The sequence below is a fragment of the Saccoglossus kowalevskii genome, chromosome 13 (assembly GCF_978046115.1).
Source record: "Saccoglossus kowalevskii chromosome 13, keSacKowa6.1, whole genome shotgun sequence".
Lineage (NCBI taxonomy): Eukaryota > Metazoa > Hemichordata > Enteropneusta > Harrimaniidae > Saccoglossus > Saccoglossus kowalevskii.
The window spans coordinates 18,665,026-18,689,575 of record NC_140653.1 but is presented as its reverse complement, the minus strand read 5'-3'; the positions used below and the strand labels follow the sequence as shown (position 1 = coordinate 18,689,575).

Genomic DNA, 24,550 nt, shown 5'->3' with positions numbered 1-24,550 from the left:
ATCACAAGTGAAAGTAAAACAAATTGAGGTGCATGTCTATGTTATTGCACCTGCTAAAATTGTTTAAAATACGTTTGGAAAAATGCAAGTCTGAGGATGGGAATGGATATGAATATGAATGCTTGTTGCCATGGTGCCCTACAATAAATCTTTACATGGGGCTTACAATGTAAACATATGTGTAATGACAGAATTTGAGATTCTGGGATAGGGAATACAGCAATTGCAACTCTTTGTAATTGTATTGTCAGTTCTGGAATAAAGTAGCTAATAGACCCTTTCTACAAGTCAAGCACCCTCTTGTGTTGAATAATATGGTGAAGGCAGTGTCCTCAAATTTGCAGTTTTAATAAATATCAGTTCAAAATAATGCGTTGAATAAGAATAAGCTAGGCATAGGCCCGATTCAAAAATGTCTAAGCATGTCCAAGTTATCACATTTTAAACAAATAAGATGGCCGCCAGTCGGCCAAATTTGATCAAAATGCAAATTGAATTGACATGTATCCATTTATGACATGCTAAATATCAATGAAAATGATACATGGGTGACAGAGATATAGTAATATGGCCAAAAATATGATGTTATTCGGCCATCTTTGATCTGTTTATAAAACAAACTGACATGTATGATGTACTGGTATGTGCCAAATAAGAATGAAAATCTTGGAAATATAGTAGTAAGGCCAAAAAGTCAGATGGCTGTCAATCGGCCATCCTTGATCCGATTTTGAAACAAATTGTCATGGACATGTATCCTAACATGTATAAAGTATGTGCCAAATTTGAGCGGTCCAAAAGATTCTAAAATATGACTCCGGACAGACACACAGATGGACGGACAGAAAATATATTATAAGTCCCCATTTTCAGCTTCGTCCAAACAGGGACTAATAACTTTGTAGATGGTGTGGACTGCTAAAAATTGACAATGGTATAAATGTGATTTGAATTTACATGTCAAATAAGGAGTTCTTTTAACAACTGAAATTGAAACTTGCAAGAATCACACAAAATAGTAAGCTCACCTTTCTTGCTAAGAGAAACTCTGTGAAGACCTGTCTCGGCGAACTGTCATCCAACAAAAGAATAGAACACAGTGCTTCAGCTATTGCCTACAAACAAGAGAAAAAAAATTTAATTTTTATATTACCCGGTAATACAATTTGCTATGGTAAAATGCAACAAGGAAAAGCGAAATATCAATGTTTCATTAATTCACTTTCACTGTATTCAATAATCCACCATTTAGGTTATATGCATATGATAACAAAATTTAAAAAAAAAAATATAACAAATTACTGACCTGTTCTGACATTTTCACGTCTTTAAGAACTGATCGACAACTCTGATGACATAAAAACAAAAAAACATTGATCAAAGTAACTAAACATCAATTCAATGGCTATACTATGAGGTTATTACAAAAATACTACAAATAAACAGTAATTCTACCAACTAATCCATAGCAGAGTTTAATGCATACTCATACTGCCTGAATGTATTATGACTTTTTATTCATTTAGTCCCATATTTAATTATGCATGAAATATCTACAACAAGCCAATATCAACATTTTAAAGTGACTGATGATTCCTCAAGTTTTGTAACATGGATGTTAACAACACTGACGACAACACCAATGACATACTTCCACCCTCACTCCCACTAAATTACATACAAAGATGAAAATTAACTTTACCTGCAGAATCGATGTCTTGAAGTGACTTATAGCAGCCCATTGTCTAGATAATATAGGAAACCATGACAACAGCTGAGCTGATTTCTGTGTATTTGCATCCAGTTGTAGACTGCTCACAATGTGTCTGGACAAGAGAAATAGCTGGGTTGCGCGTAGTAGTTTCCCATCTTCTATTGCGCTCCAAATCTAAGAAGCAATGTTATGAATAAAACACATGATACGCACACAAGTTAATGGTTGCTGTGATCAGCTGAGATCACTCAGGTGAGTTCCTGTGAACAGCTGAGATCACTCGGGTGAGTTCCTGTGATCAGCTGAGATCACTCAGGTGGGATCACTCAGGTGAGTTCCTGTGATCAGCTGAGATCACTCAGGTGAGTTCTTGTGATCAGCTGAGATTACTCAGGTGAGTTCCTGTGATCAGCTCAGATCACTCAGGTGAGTTCCTGTGATCAGCTCAGATCACTCAGGTGAATTCCTGTGATCAGCTCAGATCACTCAGGTGAGTTCCTGTGATCAGATCATATCACTCAGATGAGTTCCTGTGATCAGCTCATATCACCAGATGAGTTCCTGTGACCAGCTCATATCACCAGATGAGTTCCTGTGATCAGCTCAGATGACTCAGATGAGTTCCTGTGATCAGCTTAGATCACTCAGATGAGTTCCTGTGATCAACTTAGATCACTCAGATGAGTTCCCGTGATCAGCTCACTCAGGTGAGTTCCTGTGATCAGCTTAGATCACTCAGGTGAGTTCCTGTGATCAGCTTAGATCACTCAGGTGAGTTCCTGTGATCAGCTCACTCAGATGAGTTCCTGTGATCAGCTCACATCACTCAGGTGAGTTCCTGTGATCAGCTTAGATCACTCAGATGAGTTCCTGTGATCAGCTTAGATCACTCAGGTGAGTTCCTGTGATCAGCTTAGATCACTCATGAGTTCCTGTGATCAGCTTAGATCACTCAGGTGAGTTCCTGTGATCAGCTCACTCAGATGAGTTCCTGTGATCAGCTCACATCACTCAGGTGAATTTCTGTGATCAGCTTAAATCACTCAGATGAGTTCCTGTGATCAGCTTAGATCACTCAGATAAGTTCCTGTGATCAGCTCACTCAGGTGAGTTCCTGTGATCAGCTCACTCAGATGAGTTGCTGTGATCAGCTTAGATCACTCAGATGAGTTAGAAAAAACCTTGGTGAACATCTACAGGTAAGTGAGAGCTATATTTGCATATTTTTAGCATGCCTAAACATGGGTGATCATTTTTTGGCTTCCTATTTGATGACGATCAAATTTCATATGCATGCAGATTCACAAACATTCAAATTTGTTTCAAATAACTGCAGGCAGTTATTTGAACAGAAACAATAGTAAATTTGGGATAAAGATTCAAATACTTTCCATACTTCACATCGTCAAATATTTTACATAACGATTGACCCAGCCTAACGTCCAAATGTGAAGTACCTCTATACTACTGATACAATATTGTGTGTTCATATATAAATTATTAGGAGATGATGACAATGTGAGTAAAATGTTAGATTAGTGCAATTCATTTTCTCCATGCTCAGAACCAAAGAAGAATATTTTGTTTTTTACAGGTGTGAGACCCATTATTTTACCTTCTCTGGCATGTCTACTAGCAGTTTGATTTGAGATGCTATGCCATAAAAACCAGATGGTACACTCTTCCTGCAGAGAAAGAAACAAAAAGAGAATATTAGCAGCAGTAATAAAATTGTCAGTAGAATGATTCACTAAAATAGTAAAAATTTTGACAGAAATAGCAGAAGAATCAACTACAACAAAACTGAACGAAGGCAGCAAAGACCATAGTGATCCTGTAGTGATATATTTATGCATATTTTGTTGAAATCATCGCTGGTATGATGTATTGTGATTTCCAGTTGTGATCATGAACTTGAAGAAACAGCGGTGAACAACTCAATTTATTTTGCCAATTATTATAGTAACAAGCCAGTAAAAATCATGTCAATCATATCATTGCCATTGTTACTTACCTGTTTTGTTGCTTTGTTTGGTTTCCACCTGTACTTCTCATTAACTGGCTTTGTTGCAAATCAGTACAATATTGCTGCATCCCTTGTACAGCAGACACAATCTGATGAAATAAAAAAAAACAAAAAAAAAAACATGTCATCTGGCTTAAATCTCAGAAATTGTTATTATCATTCATTCATTGAATCATAAATATAAAATATTGGACATACATTTTCAGCACAACGTCCCATGTCAGCAATTGTATCGGCTGCTTCTATCAAGTCTCTGTACCTTTCACTGAAGAAGAATCACAAACATCAGAAATTGGAAAAGTGAAAAAGCAGATGACTAACATTATTTTACATCTAATACTGAAAACAATAGAATTTACCAATCTGTAAACAGAAAAAAAAACATCTTTACACTTGTTCCAACATTGGCGTAAACTCTGTCACCTACAATGAATTTGTTTACATCAAATGTGACTATGTGCCACGTAACTCAGGCAGTTCAGGATAACATTGACTATCTTGTGATATGATCGCCATACTGCCTTTGCACATACTTTGAAGTTACAACCTCATATTCATATCAACGTATTTCTGAATCAGCTGAGAATAAGCAAATCTATTTCATGGAAACTTAGTACTATCAAATCCACATATCATTTTTTCCCCTGAACAAGTAAAATTCTCCCTACTCTTTTATAAATATTCCCTTTGAATATGATATTTGTTCCCACTAACGTCAAATTTTTATGTATTTTTCTATAATATCTTTTTAATTTTGAACCAAAATAGACAACATTTTCTCAATAGCTACAGCACTTGATTAATATTTTTGAACAAAATTTGTGCAGGTTTATTTTGCCAAAAAGGTTCGTCATAGAAAACAATTTTTCAAACACCTCATCAAAAACATATTAAAAACTAATTTCTCTAAGCAAAAATGTTATTATGATAATATTCCATTGGATATAATGTGATTTCTGGATTATTTTCATGATTGTCCAAAAGACCAACCAGTTTTCATTCATTAAAGTGGTTATCAACAGGACTATTGCCAATTCATCCCTCAAACCTTATGAAGTATTAACATAATTTTTGAAAACTTAAAATAAAGAGTTGGACTTACCCGACCATCTGTCGCAGATCTTCCTTCTTTTTCTCAATTTGAAATCTGAAAAATACACACAAGTACGGCCATTAACTTGGATTCGATAAATTCTTGGCAGATCTACATCACACGTTTTATGTTGCTAGGGCACACACCACTGTATCATGTATTTAGATGGGCTGTGTGCGATCTGCGGAATGCGGAGCTGATGAAAACAGCTAAAATACAGGCATTCCTGAATGACCAAATTGTATATAGTTGCACATGTAGGGGCAGTCTTGTTATACTACTAGCACAAAATACAGTTTTCTGAGGGTTTTTGATCACTGTTTTCATCAGTGATGGTTGCCAGGCAGTGAAAATGCCCAGATGCTCGCCAGCCAGAATATTCCAGGATCAGTACAAACAACACTGTCTGAACAATTATCTAGGAAGAGCACTTGATTTAAAACCAAAGAAGAAACTTTCATTAGCTATACTCGGGGCCGGACATCTGGGCATTTTCGCCGCCGGGCAACCATCTCTGTCAAAACAAGGGCAAAAAACTCGAAGAAAACAGTACTTTGGGATGGTTGTTGAGACCCCCCTGAACAGTGTAACAAGATTAGCCCTACGTGTGTAACATATATAAATTCGGTTGTTCAGGATAACTTCAAAGTAAAGTTTGCGTTGTTTTCTTGAATTTTCACCGGCTTGACCGGCGTTCGACAGCAGATCGCACAGAGCCTATAGAAATACATGGTACAGTGGTGCGCGTCTTAGCAACATGGAACATTTGTGACGTAGCTCAGCCCCCGAGAATAGAAGCTTTTTATAATGCCCATTACCATTACCCACAAGCCTTTGCAGGTTTCCTGAATTACATATGGGCAGTATGAATCTGCTAAGGCAAAGTGATTGGTCAAGTTGTTTTCAACAGTCATTTGAAATTTATAAAACATTTATGAATATTTTATATAACAATTATTCATGTCTTCATGAAACATAGTGTTCGCATTTTATGAATATTTTTTATAAGAGTAATGGTTCTCCTGCAGAATTGAACATTGGGTGATTTCTCGTATAACACCAACAATTTCACAAAAAAAGTAACATTCACTCATTTTAATATAATGATAAAAAATAACACCGACTGGAACTAGTCTACAATAAATAATACAGTGGGTACAAACAAGATTCATATGAGGAGTTATCAAACTTTCTAGGAAAGTCCCTATGAATATATATATAGAGAGGGACTTCCTTATTGGCGCTATCAAATGATATGAAAACGATTTGCTACATCTCATTATCCTCATTATTATTATTTTTCATATGGCTAAGTTGTTGTCTGTTTTCAAATTCCAAACTAGTTGTAAATTATTCATACACAATATTTATTTGCGATCGCTTCAACCATCTTGGGGAAGTTGATGGGGTTATTGGAATTTTTCCAAGGAAGTTTCAAGTTACCCATAATACGAATCTAGTTTACGACCACTGTAATAATGATGCACATATACCTGGTGGATTTCTCAACCTTCCTGATTTCCTCAATTGTGTGCTTCTCAAATAAGGCATTTGTATCCAAGTCTAACAGGGCACTAGCTGTGAATGCAAAGAAAATAAATTAAAAAAAAAAAAAACATCATTGGAAAATGTCAATGTCATACGAATCAGAGATCTATTTATCATATCATGGAACAAAAACTCTTGGGTTTTTCAGTTCTATTACCATCCATGGGCTCGGCCTTCCACAGCTGTGCCGATGTAAACAACGTGGCACTGTCGGTGGGCTGGTCCGATTTCATTTGCTGCTTACGCCAATAATTGACAGCTTATTTAACAGAAAGCTACACATATTCTTTCGCATCATAACCACGTTGCTTAAATCAAACTATGACATAAATCGGACGATGTTACTACAATAAAATCGTCAAAATAACAAACGAATGGCACAAACCTGTCAACTTCAGTTCCGCCATTTTGACTAATGCACAATGGGAGGTGCTTCAACCTCGTACATACATAAAGTAAGTAGCATATACAACATTAGCTTTTTCTCCAGAAAAATATTACTACTTTTGGAATAGTAATACTAAACTTAAGAAATATCTTGAAAAACATAACAATGAATATAAAGTTGTTACGTTGAGATGTAGAAACTCTGCCTTCAATAAAATATTTGTTGAAAGAGCCTCCACTATGTTATTCAAATGGTGGCGGCCATCTCGGATAACACAGACGATTCTTTCTCCAACACTCAAGTCTATTCTCATCCAACGCAGGTGAGTTACTTGTTTATTTGATCAGCTGTTTTGTATATTTGGACATAATCCGTGCTCAGTTAATAATTTTCTCACAAAATTATAAGTTTCTGTTTAAAAGTGTTAATTTCGTTAGCGTTATTTCTAAAGTAAAACCCTTTGCTGCACTCGTCTTGAGAAGTGGTTACCAGTCTTTCTGTCAGTTAGTACTTACACAACCAGTCATTCATTGCCATAGTAAACTAAACTTGGTGGAAATTGCCGCCTATTCATTTTCACTGTACTTGCGGTTTCCCAGTGTAGTTGACCTTCATTTTAGTGTACATAATCATTTTTAAAATTTCAATTCACTTGAGTGATTTTCAATTGTGTGTGGTTGTTGAAGAATTATTTTACCATACATAGAGAGAAGCATGGAGCTACAAAAAAGACTTATTTTAGATTACTGGAACAATTATTATTTTAACTGTGCATGTTCTGGAGTCTGAGACTCTTGAATGCACAAAGATAAATACTAGATCTGGCCAGAACATTATATTGGTGGATCACAATCTTGCAACTGGAATCGTTTCATAAGTTTATTCCTGGCAAAATATTGCTGCAACAATTTGTTCATTTTAATGTATTTCTTAATTTTTGAACCAAACGGTTATTATTTCACATTAAAATCATTGACATTTTTTTGGTGTGAAAGCTGACTAAAGGTTGGCATTCTTTGACTTAAATTCGAGCATAATTCTCCCAATTGTCTTGCCATATTTCAGAAGGATAGTATTCAAACACATCTCCTCAATCTACAGTGTAATTCTAAAACTATGTTTGGCTTTGATTTTGTTTATGGAATGTTACAATTCTATGTTGCACAGATTTGTTGAGTGCATGGATTTGTGGGTGTAGTCTCATTACAGCTCCCTGGTGTAGTTGAAGTAACTTTACTGGTACCGAAAATGCATATCGCATTGTGTTATTATCAACGTTACACCTCCGGCCCAACCTTGTATTGTCATGATCACACCTGACTTTGAAGGGATAGAAGAATTCATTATAGAGAGGATGAACTTTTCATCAAAGAAATCTATGAACTGTGAAATTAATTCACACCTTTTTAAAAAAAAAGTTTCGTTATTTTAAAGATCAAAATATCACCTTTGAATGCAAAATTTTAAATGCATCACAACAATTTGAACTTTGTTCGTTTTATCGTTAGGATTTCTTGAACCACATTTCTGAGCAATTTCAAAGTTATTGCTCTATCATAGATATTTCAGTTTTCCCGTTTTCCCTTCAGGGAAAAAAAACCCATGTAGCAGCAGCAGTCAACTTGTAAAAACCATGTGCTATGTTATTGATATACCAACGCCCTTTCATTCATTCATCTTGTTCAGTATAGCTTAGCCATTTTCAATTTGCCAACTCAATGGGATTTTTGCCAACGGCGGTATAGAGTGTATTCCCAACCCCAGATTCTTGTATTGTGACAATGAAGACACCAAGCCAGTTATTGTATAGATATTGTGTTTCGAGTAGGTATTCAGTCAACCAGGCAAACAATCAGAACTATCTCCCTCGTTTATCTATGCTGTGCTAGGGCAACCGTTAGAGTTTTTAATGGAGATTAGCTGAGATTGTTTACTGATTAAAATAAACAAAAGGTATGCATGATGATATAAGATTAAAGATTTGAATACTGACTAAAACAGACTCAAATTTCGTGGAGCCATTAAAGGTAACACGTTTTGCCTTAGTTCCTGTCGAAAAAGTACTCTATTCATATGCATTGATAAGCTGAGCTAAATTCGGCTTTGAAACTGTCAACTCTGAAGTTCAAGCCCTGTTGAAAAAGACTATGTATTTTGTCTGAAAGTACTTTGGGCTTAACTAGTATTTGTTTTCTTTTCTATTTTGCTGACTTAATACTGTAAAAAATCATATCCGTGAAATTGCTCCTCGTTCTGTTAAAAGAATCAACATTGTTTTGTAGTCTGAATGTAAATTTGTTTCTTTACTTCCACCTGTATGATTGAATAGATCAACATGTACTGGAACAAGTATGGACCTAAGCTCTTATTTTCCCTCCCTCAGGGAGACAGGTCTATTTAATAGATCAGACCACCTGTCGCTACCCAACCTTGGCATTCAGCTTATCGGTTGATAATTGCAAAGTAGTCGTGATGGCCAATCACGTCTTCTGGTGGGAAGTTTGAAACATCAACAACCTTGTTTAGTGTGAAAAAACACTTGTGTAGGTTGTTTTGTGTCAATCTTGTTGGTTTTTTAAGGTCTTTGTCATGGTTACCACTACTTGCATGTAAAATTTTGAACATAATGTCTCTCCCAAACGGTATTCTCTTTGTTATGGTGACCTCCCCTAGGCGTCAAAACCCATTGTCAATGATAATGCCAATTTATAGAAAGATACTGTTCACACTGGCTGCATTAATTACGGTTAAGTGCAGAGAATTCTTGTTCAGTGAATCAATCAGATTTGCTAAAAATGTTTCATATTTATCTATTATTAATTAAATAAATAGGCATTATAGATATCAGTTTATATTTTGCTTTGATTTCTTTAACTCCAAACTACAAATTTGTAGTAAAGTTTTGTGTCAATTTGGAAAACATGCTGCGACTTGTTTTAATTGCTTGTAACTGACATTCTTCATCAAATGAGATACTGCCAGCTGGGTCCAGTCAGTCTACATGCCTGACTTGGTAAGTACCAGTACATTGATTGCTCTGTAGGTCAGTTTTAAAAATATTATTTTTGTTATATACATGTATTTGTTGTTTTTTGAGGGGTGCGAAATTTAAAACTACATATAGTGATGACATTTTCATGAAAATGTTTTATTTGTAAACATTTCTTTAAAAGTTTGTAATTAGATTTGCACCTATCAATATAGGCTTAAATCTTATCTTTTTTTTGTTTGTACATTGTATCCACGTTTTTATGTCCGGCATAGTACTGTTCCTAAGAAACTTGAATTCATGCATGCCATTGCCATTCACTATTAAACCCATGACTAAATTTTAACTGTTAATTTACTCTGGTTAATGAAAAATAAAACTGGGTACCAAATTTATTTTGGACACCCAAATTTTAGGTTTCTCTCTACATTTTGTTATAAATTGCAGCAGGAAATATATTATTGGTTTAATTTCAGTGGATTTGATGTTGCAAATATATTCACATGTTTTAAATTACTGATTTGTGGAGAGAATTATAAATTATATAATTAACTTCGCATATTCACAATGTTTGATTTTATAGTGCATTTTGCATTGGCCCAATGCAGTATATCTACCTAGTGTAAAAATTTTAAGAAGTAATTTTTGAGGTGTCTCTCGAAAGCATAGAAATGTTGATAGGAATAACAACCACTTCACTTGAACCACACTTTGCATCTCCAACTTAAGTTTGTAATTGTTTTATCAGAAATTAGTCAGTGTGAGTGTTGAAGTTCAAAAATTTAATTTTGTGTGTGTATGTCTAATCCTTTACAAAAATCTAATGGTGGGCACTGTGCCAAAATTTCAATCAGAGAAGATTCAATAAGTTTTACTATAGAATAAGTGAAAACTAAGTAATCCCAGAGGGCTATCTAAAATACTATGTACACTGTAAATAGTCTGCGTTGATAACCTTCCCAACCTTATACACATATATTTGGCCATAATGGTGTGACCTGCCTTCAGAATAGATGTGGGTAATTTAAAAATAGGGGAGGACTGTTATAGATATAAAGGTTAAGGCAGGTTAACGGTTTTTTGCAATGATGCAAGATGTTGATCTACTCACAAGGCCATCTATGGTGTGAGTTTAGAAAACTCCATATATGTTTTGTAATAATATATAAAACTGCTGCACTGTAAAGAACCCTGGTTTAATATAGTGGTACTGTGGTCCAATTCAACAAGTGGTTTCTGGAAGGTTAACACTTTGAATAATGGAGTTCTTTCTGTCCTATTAACTACTCCAAGTACCTATAGGGGTAACTTTTAACAACAAAGCATTGATTTATCATAAAATACCTAGTATCTGTAATAATTTGTTTCATAAGATCAGTCATTATAGTACAAATTAAATATAAATGCAGTGGCTTTTTAGTTGACATTTTTTTTCCCATGTGCGCTTCTGGATTTTGTTGATTTTGATTTTCTCCCATATTTTTCAACAACACGAATATGAACATGTAATTGCTAAAACTTATCACTGTCACAGCCATGCAATTGTAAGTTACCCGGTAAATTCTGTTTTACAATTCAGGGTCATGGCTTGTTTACTGCTTGGTTACTAATGAATAAAACTGTAACATTGATCCAGAGTGCCGCCTTTTACCAAAGCCTTCTTCTACAGAGATAGAATTACAATAGAAAAGGATTGAATGTGCTCAAACGATATTTTTCTTACAGCATTATAGTCCTGTGGAACTGTACGTCATTGTTTTTTTGCATTCTGCCTTGCTTTGCCTTGCCGTGCAAGTGCTTGAGTTGATGATAATTGGTGCTGGCTTTCTTGGCTAGGTTTAACGTTCCTGAAGGCTCAGTTTGTATATTACTAGTACCAGCAAATTTAGTTTTTCCCTGCATTTGTCTCTGTTGGTGTGCCATGTATTGTTCTAGGTGATGTATGATCACATTTATATAAAATTCATATTTTTTGTCGAGCATGAACAATTTGACAACTGCTTTATAGAAATGGCCGATAGATTTTGTTTGCTGCCACGCTTTCATTCAAATCCCATTTTTGGTTTTCTAATTTTTTTTGTTGGTAGCAGCAATAGAGTTGACAGACAAGTAATTGCTCATTTTGATGCAGTCTGACACTGACGTCTGTGAACCACAATGGTTTGAAAATAACAAGTCTCTAATTATATGACCTGTCAGTCTTGTCTGGGCAAACCTTATTCGAGTAACCCAATTTCTCAAAGGTGAATGCAGTGGGTTTTTTAAAATATCAGTATTGTGTTGTGACACGACAGTTGCATATGTACTCGGCTATAGTCCATTATCAGACCCCTGGAATAGTTGTTTTTCAACATTTTCTACCACCCAATCAGAGTGTTTGAAAATTCAAATCTTTATATTATGCTTAAGACCCATTGTTTGAACCTATACTGGTTTTTTTGGTTAGTATACAGGCAGGAAGGGAGAAATATAAACACATCACAGGTGGGGTGTAGAGAAAGCTCCATGATGATTCCTTTCATTGATTGAGTCAAGCGCATTTCATTCACACAAACACTGGGGTTAAGTACATATGTTTTATATAGTGTCCTTTGTCCACGGTGGCAGTACAAGTTGTATTTGTGATATATACCTATTGAACTTGGTTTTCAAAGCATTTTGACTTTCAATTATCTGTCTTGTCATTTTGCCAGTAGCATGTATAAAGTTGAGGTGCAGTGCCTGTATACATTCATGTGCATACTTGTTTATTAATTTCATTTTTAGATCACTACTATTTTTTTCTACCAGTACTTGAACCTTTGAATGCAAAAGTCAACTTTTGTGACCTTTGACACAAATAAATCTACATACTGTAAAGGGGGTAATTATTCACTGGGTTTTAATTTAGCTTATTTCGCTGACTGGAAAAATGAGCTAAATTAAAACACAGTGAATATGTAAAATTTAGCATAGAACACATTATCTAAATGACGAAACCGTGAATTAAAAACCCACTGAATATGCCTGAAATGGTAAATCAGTGAAATTTAAACCCAGTGAAAATTAGTCATTTTACAGTAATTTTCACTTATTTTTCAAAGAAAAAGACCTGTAGGCAATTGTATCCAAAATTTGGTTTAAAATTAGCAGAGAAATTATAGAAAAAATACATGATTTTGAAATTTCAAGTGTGTTCTGAGACCAAAATTGTCATTGAATTTGCACAAATGCTCACTTGTGACAGGAATGGTTAAAGCAAAATTGAAATTTATTGTTTGCAATGAGGTAAATTGCATTTATTGACTTGATTTACACTTTTAAACACCATAATTTTTCCTGCGGAATTATAATTTCCTTGTTAATTTTGGACCAAATGGACATAATTTTCCAATAATAATAAGTCTTAATCAAAAGTTTTGAAATATGAAATTGCAGGTTTGTTTTGTGAAAAGTTGACTTTTGGGATCAAAATGTTTATAGTAGTGTTAAAATAAAGTAGCTCTATGAATATTCATGATATATAGATTAGTGACAGTCTATGACTGGTTGGGATCAAGGAATTCTCAATATATCACTCAACAACATAGCAATATCTGCATTTCATCTGTAGTGTGCCTCCTAAGACAGGTTTTTCAGTGAAATTGAGTACTCTGAAAAACATTCCTTCACATTTCCCAAATTTGAGATTTTTGAAGTGATATAACCAAATAGGAAACACTGTCATGTGCTGCGTAAAGTTCTATCCATGGTCACATCTTTTCATGGACTTAATCTTGATTCCACATTAGTTACTCAAACATTTATGTCGTCTGAATTTTGCCAATCACCTCTTACCCTATATACATGTCATTCGGAACACAAGCATCTTCCATAACTTGACTGTGAATGAAAGAGCAATCAAACCAGCAGTATCGAATATAGCTCACTGTTTTGCTAACAAAGTAGATATCTTGATATCAGATTGCCATTACAAACTTTAAACATTTGAACTATCAATATTGCTATTTTGTTGGCAAAACATGGAATTATATTGCAATACTGCTGGTTGGGTCACTATTTTGTTCACAGTAAATACGAGTTCCTTGCAGCAACCCTAGAGCATGTGTTAGTGCATCAAATTGGCATACCTGTTTTAAAATTGGCTAGACAGTTTGTTTTCTCAAGACTCAATGGCACCAACTGATATTCACTTGCTTTTGACCCGTTATTACCAAAAGCAACCTCTTACTTTTGCTTTGTTGTATTTCATTTGCGCATCATGCTTATCAGACGTCAATCGCATCACTGTCACGTTCTTTTTGTTGTTGTTGAAATAACTTTCATATTGAAATATAGAATAGTTCAAAGCTGGTGTGGTACTCTCAGCGTCTATACATTGAACTGTCTTTAAATGCTGCATCCTAGACTAAACGCCTGCCAATCAAATTGGTGCCTTCTAGTCTAGAGAACCAACTATTTATTCAAAACATATTGTCAGCCTATTTTGCTTGTCAGTTGGCATGACAAACAAAATTGTGTAGTTCCAATAACCCCAAGTTTTTAGAGGTTGACCCCAAACTTTCTTTTATATTAGAATAACACACAATATCACCAACAGCAATCACATGCAGCAAAAATAATAATTGGCCTTATAATAATAAGCAAATATTAAGTGCAACTGAGGAATTTATGAAAATTTATCACCCTGATTAAACAGATGTCACATGAGGAAGCCAAATATTTGTATACCTGGAATCTTACAGTTAATAATTGTACAGTCATCTCAAAATTGGGAGTTTACTTGTCAAACTTGTGTGGTAATTTGAATGTCTGAGGTGTCAGCGGCAGGCAACGGCAGGCAACGGCAGGCCTGGTAAAATAATTCAGCTCAATAATCCAAGGTGTGATTTGCATGAACAGAGGGTTTATATTTATTCTATTTCATGTGACCGATCTGCTCGGCATACTAGAATATGAGAGATGACAAATAGAATTCTTTTTCTGTCTCCTCAAAAACTATTAAATGTGCATGATGCTTTAGTACAACATGTTGTTATGAGCTGTTTTCGTTATGTTGCCTTTTCATTTCAAAATCACACTCATTCATTTTTGAGGTATTGAGAATAGACTTTCTGTGAAGTTAAAGCAACCTGCTCAGTTTATCATACAGCTGCGAGTATTCCTCCTAATAGGTTGAAATTCCTTTATTTGCAGATTCCTGTTCTAAGAAGATCAAAGTGTTCGTGATGATATTATTTGCTAGAAATTAATCACTCGTGGGACATGCGGAGGTCACCAAGGCAACAGTTCAAAGATCGATTTAAAATGGCATCCTCCAGTCAGTTAGACCTAAGAGATTTGTCGAATCATGCAGACATTAGCATGGAAAATATGAGCCCAATGACAGTACATGTGAGACCATCTCGAAATTTGCGAACTTCTCCCAAGTTTAGAAGAATTAATCAAAATCTTGATGATTCTGGCAGTGGTTTGGATAGTATTATTGCAGAGTTGGATACAGAACTTGCCAAATTAACTGATCAGCCCATCCTTGCTTCATCACAGAAACTGACAAGGTCTGAACGATTCTTGTCGTCATTGAGATCACATAACTCGCAGGTTATACCATCTGATGAGGGATCGTGTGGCGATTCAAATGATGTGGAATCTGAGATGGAGATAGAAGAGAATGTGTGTGAAGCGCTGAATGCATCAGATAGATTGAGGCGGAATATGAGTCAACAGCTACCTGTAAAACACTGCAGCAGTAAGGGAACTCAATTGGGTGTACTGTTACCCAAGTACCACACACGCAGCGAATCAAAGTGCATTCGTTGCAAGGACTGCGGCATCTTCTTTTCTCCAGGTGCTTTCTTGTGTCATTTTCATGACGAGTATGGCCGACGTGAAGAATGTAATGCAAATGTGATCCAACTTAATATTGAAAACCCATCTTCAAATCAAATTCAGCTCTGGGAGGATTTCCAGCTAAGAATTAGACTAAAATCACCTCGAAAAAGATCATCTGTTTTCACAGATTCTCTTTTTTCAAAACATCGTCGGCAAACTACTGGAAGTGATTCAAATTTGCACAAGAATTTGGTAGCTGCTCTTTTGGACAGTGCTGAATCCAACCTTTCAATGGATGATTCAGCATTACCAAGACAACCTGTAATAATGAAACGAGAACGACGACCGTCTGCTCCAGGCATTCTTGTGCACAAAACTGTTAATAATACAGAACCTAATGAAAACAGTTCACCATTGTTACTCAACAGACCCGTCATAATGGGTTCACAGAACAGAAGTTCTTTCAAGACCAACAAAAACACGTTGCAGAAATATCTTCCTCCCAGAATCTCCACCGACTCATTGAAACTAAACCTCAGATCACATGGATCCCTGCGGAGGACGAGTTCCTTAAATAATATTACCAATGAAAATAATGACGACCTGGGAAAAAATCCACCGTCCTGGCTTCATGAAAATAATAAACACTCAGAAACTTCTGAAAAAGTTTTTCAAAATGCCTCTGACAAAGAAGGTGAGAAAGATTCAAATTGTATATACATTTATGGATTTGTATCGATTTGGTATCTGGTTCGAATTAAAAGGAATTGTGGATATTATAATTTTTCATTCAGTCTAATTAATTGACTTCAGATTTCTGTATCTAATCCCATCAGAGATATTAATCAGTTACGTTTTTTGACAATTTTAATTTCTGTTTCATCTCTGTTACAGACTGTTGTGTCATTATTGGACAATTTTTTGATATATTTTGGTTCTAATTACTCTAATCGATTCATGTCAAAAAGCTTCTGTGAAAAAACAAATTTTATTGGACAATTCTGTAAAATATGTTGCTCTGAAAATAGAATTCTGTTTCAAGATTAGAAATTAGCACAGTATTAAGTTGTTTATTCACACAATTGCAAAAAGTACTTTTTTTTTGAGTTCTGAAGTGTGCATTTGAATCTACAGAAACTGGTTTTAAAATTGTCTGTTTAATACAAGGCCGTTCTTTGAAATAATTTAAAATTGTTGGTTGTTAGATTCCTCTCACAGGTATATCATATATTTTACTTTGTTTTTCCTTTTAGATCCTGTGTATATATTACAAACAGCGCAAGAGCTGATCAGTCTGGCAGCCAGTAAGTTTGAAAGGTCAACAGAAAGTGAGTATTTATCCAAAACAAATGGCAGTGTATTACATACCAATCTGATTTGTATTATATACAAGCATCGCTCACATAACTTAACATGATCAGTGTACGACTGCGCCCTCAATGGCGGATTTGTAGTAAGTTATGTTCAGAATCTATCGCTGAGGGCGCAGTGAGTTATGCTAGGATTAAAATTACTCTTCCTCTAAATTGATCTCCTGAATCTCGTCACACCATCATATTAGTACATGTATTTCTTATATATTTTTATACTTTTAATGAATGTTTAAATTTTTTCTCAGCAATATTATGGATATTTTTATATTTGGTTGATCAGTGTGTGACTAATAGAGCATCCTTATCAAGTCAGACAAAAAATACATTTACTAAGTTGAAAAGCAAAGGTGGCTGTCCCATATAGTTATTGTGCAATTCTGGAACTCAAAGCCTCAGTCTTTTATAGTTGGTACATCAATAACTAGACATATATTCCTTAACTACATTAATAGTAAGACTGGTATATTTAGACGGATTAGATAGGCCAAAGCCACTGGTGGCACCCTGCCATGGATTCAACTTCAGCTGAAACTTCAGGTGCTTGTGTTTAAAGGGGAGCAGAGGATGGTCTACTTCACAGCCCGTTTTATACCCAATATTTAGGACATTTCACAGCAGATACAAGTTGTTTTTATCGACAGAATTCACTCATAGATCTCAAATTTCATGTACAGAGTGACAAAAGCCAGACCTCTGCTCCCCTTTAACTGGAGCTGTTTGATGTTGGGAAAGCGCATTCGTCTCTGTAATGCCATTATGGTAAGAACATAGCCTCCCAGCCCTGTCACATGCAGTGGCAAAATGTACTATGAAGGGATGATTCAGAAAATAAAATTCAGCAAATATTTCTTTATTCCTATAATTTTACATTCAACTTGTAAAAAATCAGTGAAAATTAATTCTAGTTAAAATAATGTAATTTACAGTACTGATGTGTATCGTCAGTACTTGCAATTTGCATATCAAAATGTCTGAAAAGTGACCTTCAAAGTCAGTGCACGTCAACTGACACAAAGATAAAGACATATTTTCCATAATGAGTCTTTAGTTGCTTTTAATGAAAGGCTTTTGTATCTTGATTTAGCTTTCTAATTCATTACATGTAATGATGTATATAAACTGATGATGATGATGGTGATTATTATTTTGTTAGTCAGTGCTTACTGTCTGTGCCAGCATATAAATGTAAATTCTGTGATGCCAACCAAAATTCAGATACCGGTAAATGTAAACAGTAATTGTGATTCTTTTATGCTATTCTCTATCATAGGAATACTGCCAATAAGGAGATTGATTTTTCATGTGATACTGAACCAAAAGAACCTTTGTGGTCTTACCGTAGCAACTGAATATACGCAGGGTAAATTGTTAGGATGTACATGATCTATGCACATGTAAAATAGTTCTCAGACAGCTGCTCAATTAATTTGATGAAAAACTCATTATCATAAATGCCCCATTACATTGTGTCTACTTTAATAATCACAAAGTTCATTTTGGTTCAGTACTAAATGAATTAAAAAAATACGAAAAAATTGACTAAAACACAGCTTGCTCTTTTAACATAACACCTCACCTGTTGTAACCCTTCAACAAATTGAAGACAATATTATTAATTTGATATTTAGGTTATAGGAGCAGTGTTACCACTATGCAGTTGTATAGGATTATATTTATGCATTAAAAATGATTCATTTTTTATTGGCTTTCATTTCAGTTACAAATGAATGGCAAGAGAGATATGAAAATGAAAAACAACAGAGGATAAAGTCTGAGGAGAGAGTTAAAAATCTTGAAAGTAAGTGGATATTTAAAACTGCTGTTTAAAACAACAATTTAATAGCTGTTACTTTGAACATTTTTTTGTTTAAATATTTGTTTAAACCACATAAAGATTGTGAAATCTTACAGAAACATTGTTTTAGACACGATTGCACGTAGTGGCCTTACACAAGGCTAGTATATAACATAAAATTTGATATGAAAACTTTTGGTAGACGCCATTTTGTCAAAATCGTTCATGTGATGGGGACCGTGGAAAATGACCACGCACAACATACACCATTATAGGAAATGACACATAATATCATCAGTGACAGGCCATCAGAGAAGAGCTCAGCCTCTCAGGATGACAGCGTAATTTAAAATTCGCCCAGGGCCCCCAAAAAGTTGTCATCCTATAATCTCTTTAGATCACTTGACAAAATTGGATTTCAATTGATGGCGCCCTCTGGAGTTCTAAACACAACCCTGTAGCCATTTTTTTTTCACTTGCATATGATTTAATGCACAACGTCTGTATGTAGCGTGTATGCTATGCTTTCTGTGTCCACTTTTTGGCAATGTACGAAACATCTACATGTTGTACTATTAAAAAAAAGTCTTGTCTCTAATTTTGTTTCTTAAAACCATTGATTATTTGAGTCATTCCGTACATATGTAGGCTCTGTTCCACCTGTTGAGAGACTATGGTCTATGAAAGTGTTGCATCATTGTACAACTTCACCACTAGAGGGCGATTCTAAATCTTTTATTTTTTCTTATTTATGTACTTGTTTTTTCATAAAATGTTATTGCTACATACTAATGGAAATATTTATTTCTAAAGATGCAATAAACTATACATGTATTATTAAAGAGTGTCGAATTTTGCGGTATTTTATGGGCTATTTTCATCCTACCATATTAGGAAATGCGAATTCCAAATATGGAATGATTACCTGCCTAAGCGTCCTCTAAGTCTAATCATAAAAACAAACATGGCTGCCACCAGGGTTTGACTGGACTCCACACAAAGGAGTTTGCTGATTTTGTTCGAAACATTTTGGATATCGGCATTCCCATGGTGTATCCTTGGAAGGAAAAGATATATAATAATAAAATTACAAAAATTCCTCAAAGTATGCACTCAGACAGTATGCCGTTGCATCGACCTCCGATACTCAGCTGTACTGTCTACGTGCATACTTTGAGGTATCCTCGTAATAACCTCATATTTTTATTATATACCGTACTCGACCGCGTTAGCGCCCATGCCCGGGCAAGTGCCCACCCCCCACTTTTGCGCAATTTTTATATTTGGGGTCACATTCGGCAAAGCGCCCACCCCTTCAAAATGCAACTAATTTAAAACTTGGTCTTGCGTAACGAATCTTGGTAATCATTTTTATATGATACAGCGTGGATATCGACCGCTGTGAACATGTTGTGAATGCGTAGAACATGGTAACTGTGTGTAAACTACGCTTCGACAATGACCTGTTAATACAAGTAAAATGCGATAAATATTTCATGTCATATTCAGTTTACCTCTCAAAAATGGCTAGTTACTAGTTTTTTTGAAAAACCATGTCGTTTATTCGCTGAAATCAATTCCAACAGATCGTACTTCGACATCGATTATTCTCTTCCGCATTGCGTTACCGGAAAGTCCTCGGGAATTTCCGAAGAATTGCGTCAGTTCAACACAGCAATCTGATTAGTTAATAACCAACTTTGACCCATTAGGACAAACGATGCTGCTGTAGGTCAAATCTGCAATTGCATCATGGCAGAAAGTGATTTTCATCGAGAGTTTGCGTACGATCCAACAACTTCGTCAGTGGAAATAATATGACAATTTTGACTTCGACTGTGTTCCAACAGACTCAAATGTTTTTAATTCCGTAAATTATGGTGGTACGTAATTAATATTGTAATAAAATGTGCATATTTTTTGTGATCATTTCTGTTTCTTCGATGTGAAAATCAATGACGACGCAAATTAATTTAGTAATTTGATTTTCCCTCAAAGACGTAATCTGTCACTTGATGAATCAAAATTTTCATTTGTACTCTTTTTCGAGGGGGGTGCTCGGGTAAGCGCCCACCCCTACAAAATCATGATTTTCTGAGTTGAGGCCCCTGGGCGCTAACGCGGTCGAGTACGGTAATCCCAAAATAAAGTATCATCAGAGTGCAATTTTTTGTGAGTTGACATTCAAGTCACCCATCAACATGTTTACAGCTTTCTTTGTGTATTCTGTGATGTCCAACTGTAATTATGTTCATTTTCAACAACAGGACTTCTACATGAAGAAAGGAAGCAGAGAGAATCATTGGAAAACCAAATACAAGCTCTGAAGACCTGCATCGATTAAAAGACAATTATTATTTGCAATAATTCACATGATGATGCTTTTACTATACTACTGGTATATTCTGAACTTTTTCTCATCTTGTGTAAACTGAATACTTCTCACTGTGTCTTCCTGTTAACAGTCATCAATCAGTTATGTAGAGTGGTAATTAATACAGGAATTATAGAGAATGTGACTAGACAACTTATGTATATTACACCAGTAATGAATAATAACCAATTAGAATGAAATTCTCTACATATTATTATCCATTAATTGCATCATAAACAAATAAATATTTTTGGAGGATGAAGTTTGAGAAGAAAAACTAGTTGGTTGAATTAGGATTGTTGAATAATGGATGTCAATAGAGGTAATTTCACAGAACTAAAGGGTGAAATATGTAAACAAAACACAGAAAAAATAAAAAGTTGTAACTAACTTGATTTTTGTCAATAAGGTCAAGGTAATAGCATTTCCTAGCAAGGTGATTAAAATTCTGAATGAATGTGGTCCAACTAATGGAATGATTACAGTATGAGCAGCATTTCAAAGTATTATGCAATAGCATATTAATTTTAGTATAAATTAGATTACCGGTACCACTATAAGATATTATTTCCCTTAGTTGCCAGGACAACAACTTCAAATCTTTGTGTGGAATGTGCTTGTTGTTTTGCACGTTTGTTCTGTGAACTTAGTTGGAACTCATATTATGGTGATTTACTAGCAGCTCCTTATGCCTAGTGCTTAGACAGTGATATAGTGGTTGCTCCATTCATGTCTATACATGCTGACTCATGTAGATTACAAGAATGACGTCAATGATATCACGTGATGGCATGCCTTCACATCATCTTGAATTCTACTGTAATTTTAGTCTAGAAGCATAAACTGTGATGCTCAATTAAATAAAAAAGATCATTAATTTTTTGCCTCAGTTGGAAAGTAGTACATCTCGACACAAGCTCACGGAATTTTTTTTTTTTATGAAGTACTTTGGATGGTCTTTGATTTGTCATGCCAAGCACCAGCCATACCTTTGTTTATGTCCTTGTCAGGTAGTAATTATGATATGTCAAATTTGTGTTCTATTGTTTATGTCATGGTTTGTCACACCATATCGGTAATTGTTACGCTTTGCTCATTGTTCCAGTTGACACAGTGATCGTGCTGTGTCAGTGTATGCTGCATTGCTCACTCAGGACGTCATAAACTAAACTTTTTTGCCTCGCTATCAAATTTTACGATAAGATATTTTGATTACATTAATGAAAAGCAAATTTTGTGACAATCACAGTGACTCATAGATTTTAATAAGATCCCAATGAAATTTTCAATTTTTCCCTCTCCAAAAATTCATGAAAATTTGTCTTCTGAAAATAAAGCAGTTTACTGTGTGCTGGGTACATGGTATACTGACATCTATATTAGTTACGATCACAGTTGCTGCTGCTGGTATACTGTAAAAACTTTGTCACTAGTATTTCTCAATATATTTAAAATTGTGTCTACTGGGTTTAAAATCAGATTTTTTTAGCAAAACTAAAAGTTCTAAAGTTATTTTACATATTCACATGAATACAAATTTTGCGGACTTGAAAAATTAAAAACAGAGTGACTGATTAATACTTTTGCAGTATTGACCAACTGACACCGCCAATGGTCTCAAGAGCAGGGTAGATTAATTTAATCTCTTGTTTGTGAGGCAAAGTCCATGTGCTATAAAGTCGTGTGAATGCTCACCATTTTTAAGGCTACATAAGTAGATTTATTTTCAGACATAAATCACAGAATTACAATGTATGGAAGATGATGTATTTCCTCTATTCAAAGCGCATGCATTTATTTATAAATTTGTAATAAGTAATCACATTTTTAAAAAGTTTGGTTCACTCACATTCAGATAGAAACACGACTTATCAGTTTTTTGTCTCAAATGCGTTACATGATTATTAATTTGGCCACAAATTCTGCAAATGTTATTCAGTACAAACTATTAGCATTTTTAACCAAAATATTTATTACTCAATTGCTAGGCTTGGAACTGAGCCTCACAAGATGCTTCATATAGTGTATCAATATGCAAATGACTTGCATTACAGCCTAAAATCGTAACAATAATAACAGTACATTTTGTCAAAAGTTTAAATAAAGAGGTAGATTTATTGACAAAATTTTTCACAATTCAGTACAAATTAATGTTGTATGGCATCACTGTAGCATGCTGTCAATGAAATGCTCAAAGAAATGGACAAAATGTATCACAATCCTTTCACAAGTGAGTGAATGTGATTCTACCAAGCATCTTAATGAAGTGCTTGTAATAGAACAAATACAGTACCAACACTTCCTTTAGTGGTAGATTAGCACATGTCATGAATTTTGCTGACTCAATATTGATACGTATCAGTTAAAACAGTGTAGTATATAGTTTATCTAATCTTTATGGGTGTTGCTTTTCAATATGAGTTCAAAAGTTGATTTTACCCCATGTGAAGTTTTAAATTATTAAAAGGGTGGGTAACACTATTGTCACTATCCTGATGTGTCATGTCTGATACGAGTTCGAGCATTGTCTACAATGCACATTCAGGAACTGCAGGACTACCATCTTTTCGGAACATTTAAAATTAACAGGGAGAATTACAGAAATTGTAGTGAAACATGTGAGCACTAAAAGTTCCAAAGTAGGGACTTTCTGATTTTCATTTTTCTGGAGTAGTTTCCAAAAAAAATCAAGCAACTTAAGTGAATTCCTGAAGCATGGCTAGCCATTTATGACGTTTAAAAATTGATTAATTTCAGTTGTTCTAACCTATATATAGTTTTCATCATCCTTATAAGTCAACCTTTGATTGGTGTTGTCTAATTGAAGTCAATATAAATCAATAAAGTAAATGATTGATGCTAAGTTTTCTTGCACTCAAGATGTTGAAGGACAAAGTTTATTCAATATAATTCCCGGGAAATTCCTTCAGCATTCTGTTGAATTTAGTAAACAGTATTTATAAATATGTACTTTAAATGATAAATTATATTTTGGCTGGAGAATGTTTGTGCTTTAATATTTAGTTTTGTTATTTTATTTTTGACCAATATTTTTGGCTGCATATTAATGTAAATACTTGTCTCTATAATTCTTAATTTAATCTGATAAAACTCCCCCCCCCCCCAAGGTGTGTCGAGTGATACACAAACAGGGGTAGTCGAACATCCCCCTTTGTAAATTTGGATTCTTGTCTATCATCTTATCTCGGTAGTTTGACTGCTGTTGGATTTTCACCCAAATACTGTACGTTATTTAAGTAAAAACGTTTTGACTGAGCTAAAAGCTTGCTGTAAATTGCTGTCAGAGTAAATCAAATGTTTTTATTTATCAGAACATGCGTTTTTAGAAATAAAACTTATTGTGGCAATTTGAGACTGAAGCAGGAATAAACAACAATGATTAATGCAATAATTTTATAATTTTTTGAACATCAGTCAA

At 34.7% G+C, this 24,550-nt stretch overlaps 2 protein-coding genes and 1 long non-coding RNA gene across 5 annotated transcripts in view; 2 read left to right on the top strand and 1 right to left on the bottom strand.

The window, feature by feature from the left end:
* Positions 1 to 6,814, bottom strand: part of LOC100378454 (conserved oligomeric Golgi complex subunit 1-like) — a 77,408-nt gene extending 70,594 nt beyond the window's left edge. For all 3 annotated transcript variants that reach the window (XR_014931399.1, XM_085507010.1, XM_085507011.1), the window contains exons 1-9: positions 6,767 to 6,814; positions 6,327 to 6,411; positions 4,843 to 4,887; positions 3,939 to 4,005; positions 3,729 to 3,829; positions 3,330 to 3,399; positions 1,703 to 1,888; positions 1,307 to 1,348; positions 1,029 to 1,115 (exon numbers count right to left, since the gene is read on the bottom strand). Coding sequence is in view for 2 of the 3 variants with exons in the window: in XM_085507010.1 (XP_085363136.1) it covers positions 1,029 to 1,115; positions 1,307 to 1,348; positions 1,703 to 1,888; positions 3,330 to 3,399; positions 3,729 to 3,829; positions 3,939 to 4,005; positions 4,843 to 4,887; positions 6,327 to 6,411; positions 6,767 to 6,788 (705 nt within the window). In the remaining variant the exon portion in view is untranslated. The remainder of the gene's footprint in view (positions 1 to 1,028; positions 1,116 to 1,306; positions 1,349 to 1,702; positions 1,889 to 3,329; positions 3,400 to 3,728; positions 3,830 to 3,938; positions 4,006 to 4,842; positions 4,888 to 6,326; positions 6,412 to 6,766) is intronic.
* A 199-nt stretch (positions 6,815 to 7,013) lies between these two features.
* On the top strand, positions 7,014 to 15,032 carry LOC146735052 (uncharacterized). The gene is made up of 2 exons (XR_014931314.1): positions 7,014 to 7,091; positions 14,934 to 15,032. It is a non-coding gene; the product is annotated as an uncharacterized LOC146735052 (long non-coding RNA).
* Positions 15,033 to 15,044: 12 nt separating this feature from the next.
* On the top strand, positions 15,045 to 22,000 carry LOC102803204 (uncharacterized). The gene is made up of 4 exons (XM_006811492.2): positions 15,045 to 16,263; positions 16,823 to 16,897; positions 18,660 to 18,740; positions 21,005 to 22,000. Exons 1-4 carry the CDS (start codon positions 15,045 to 15,047, stop codon positions 21,079 to 21,081), a joined length of 1,452 nt encoding a protein of 483 aa, XP_006811555.2. The 3' UTR covers positions 21,082 to 22,000.
* The last annotated feature ends 2,550 nt before the right edge of the window (positions 22,001 to 24,550 follow it).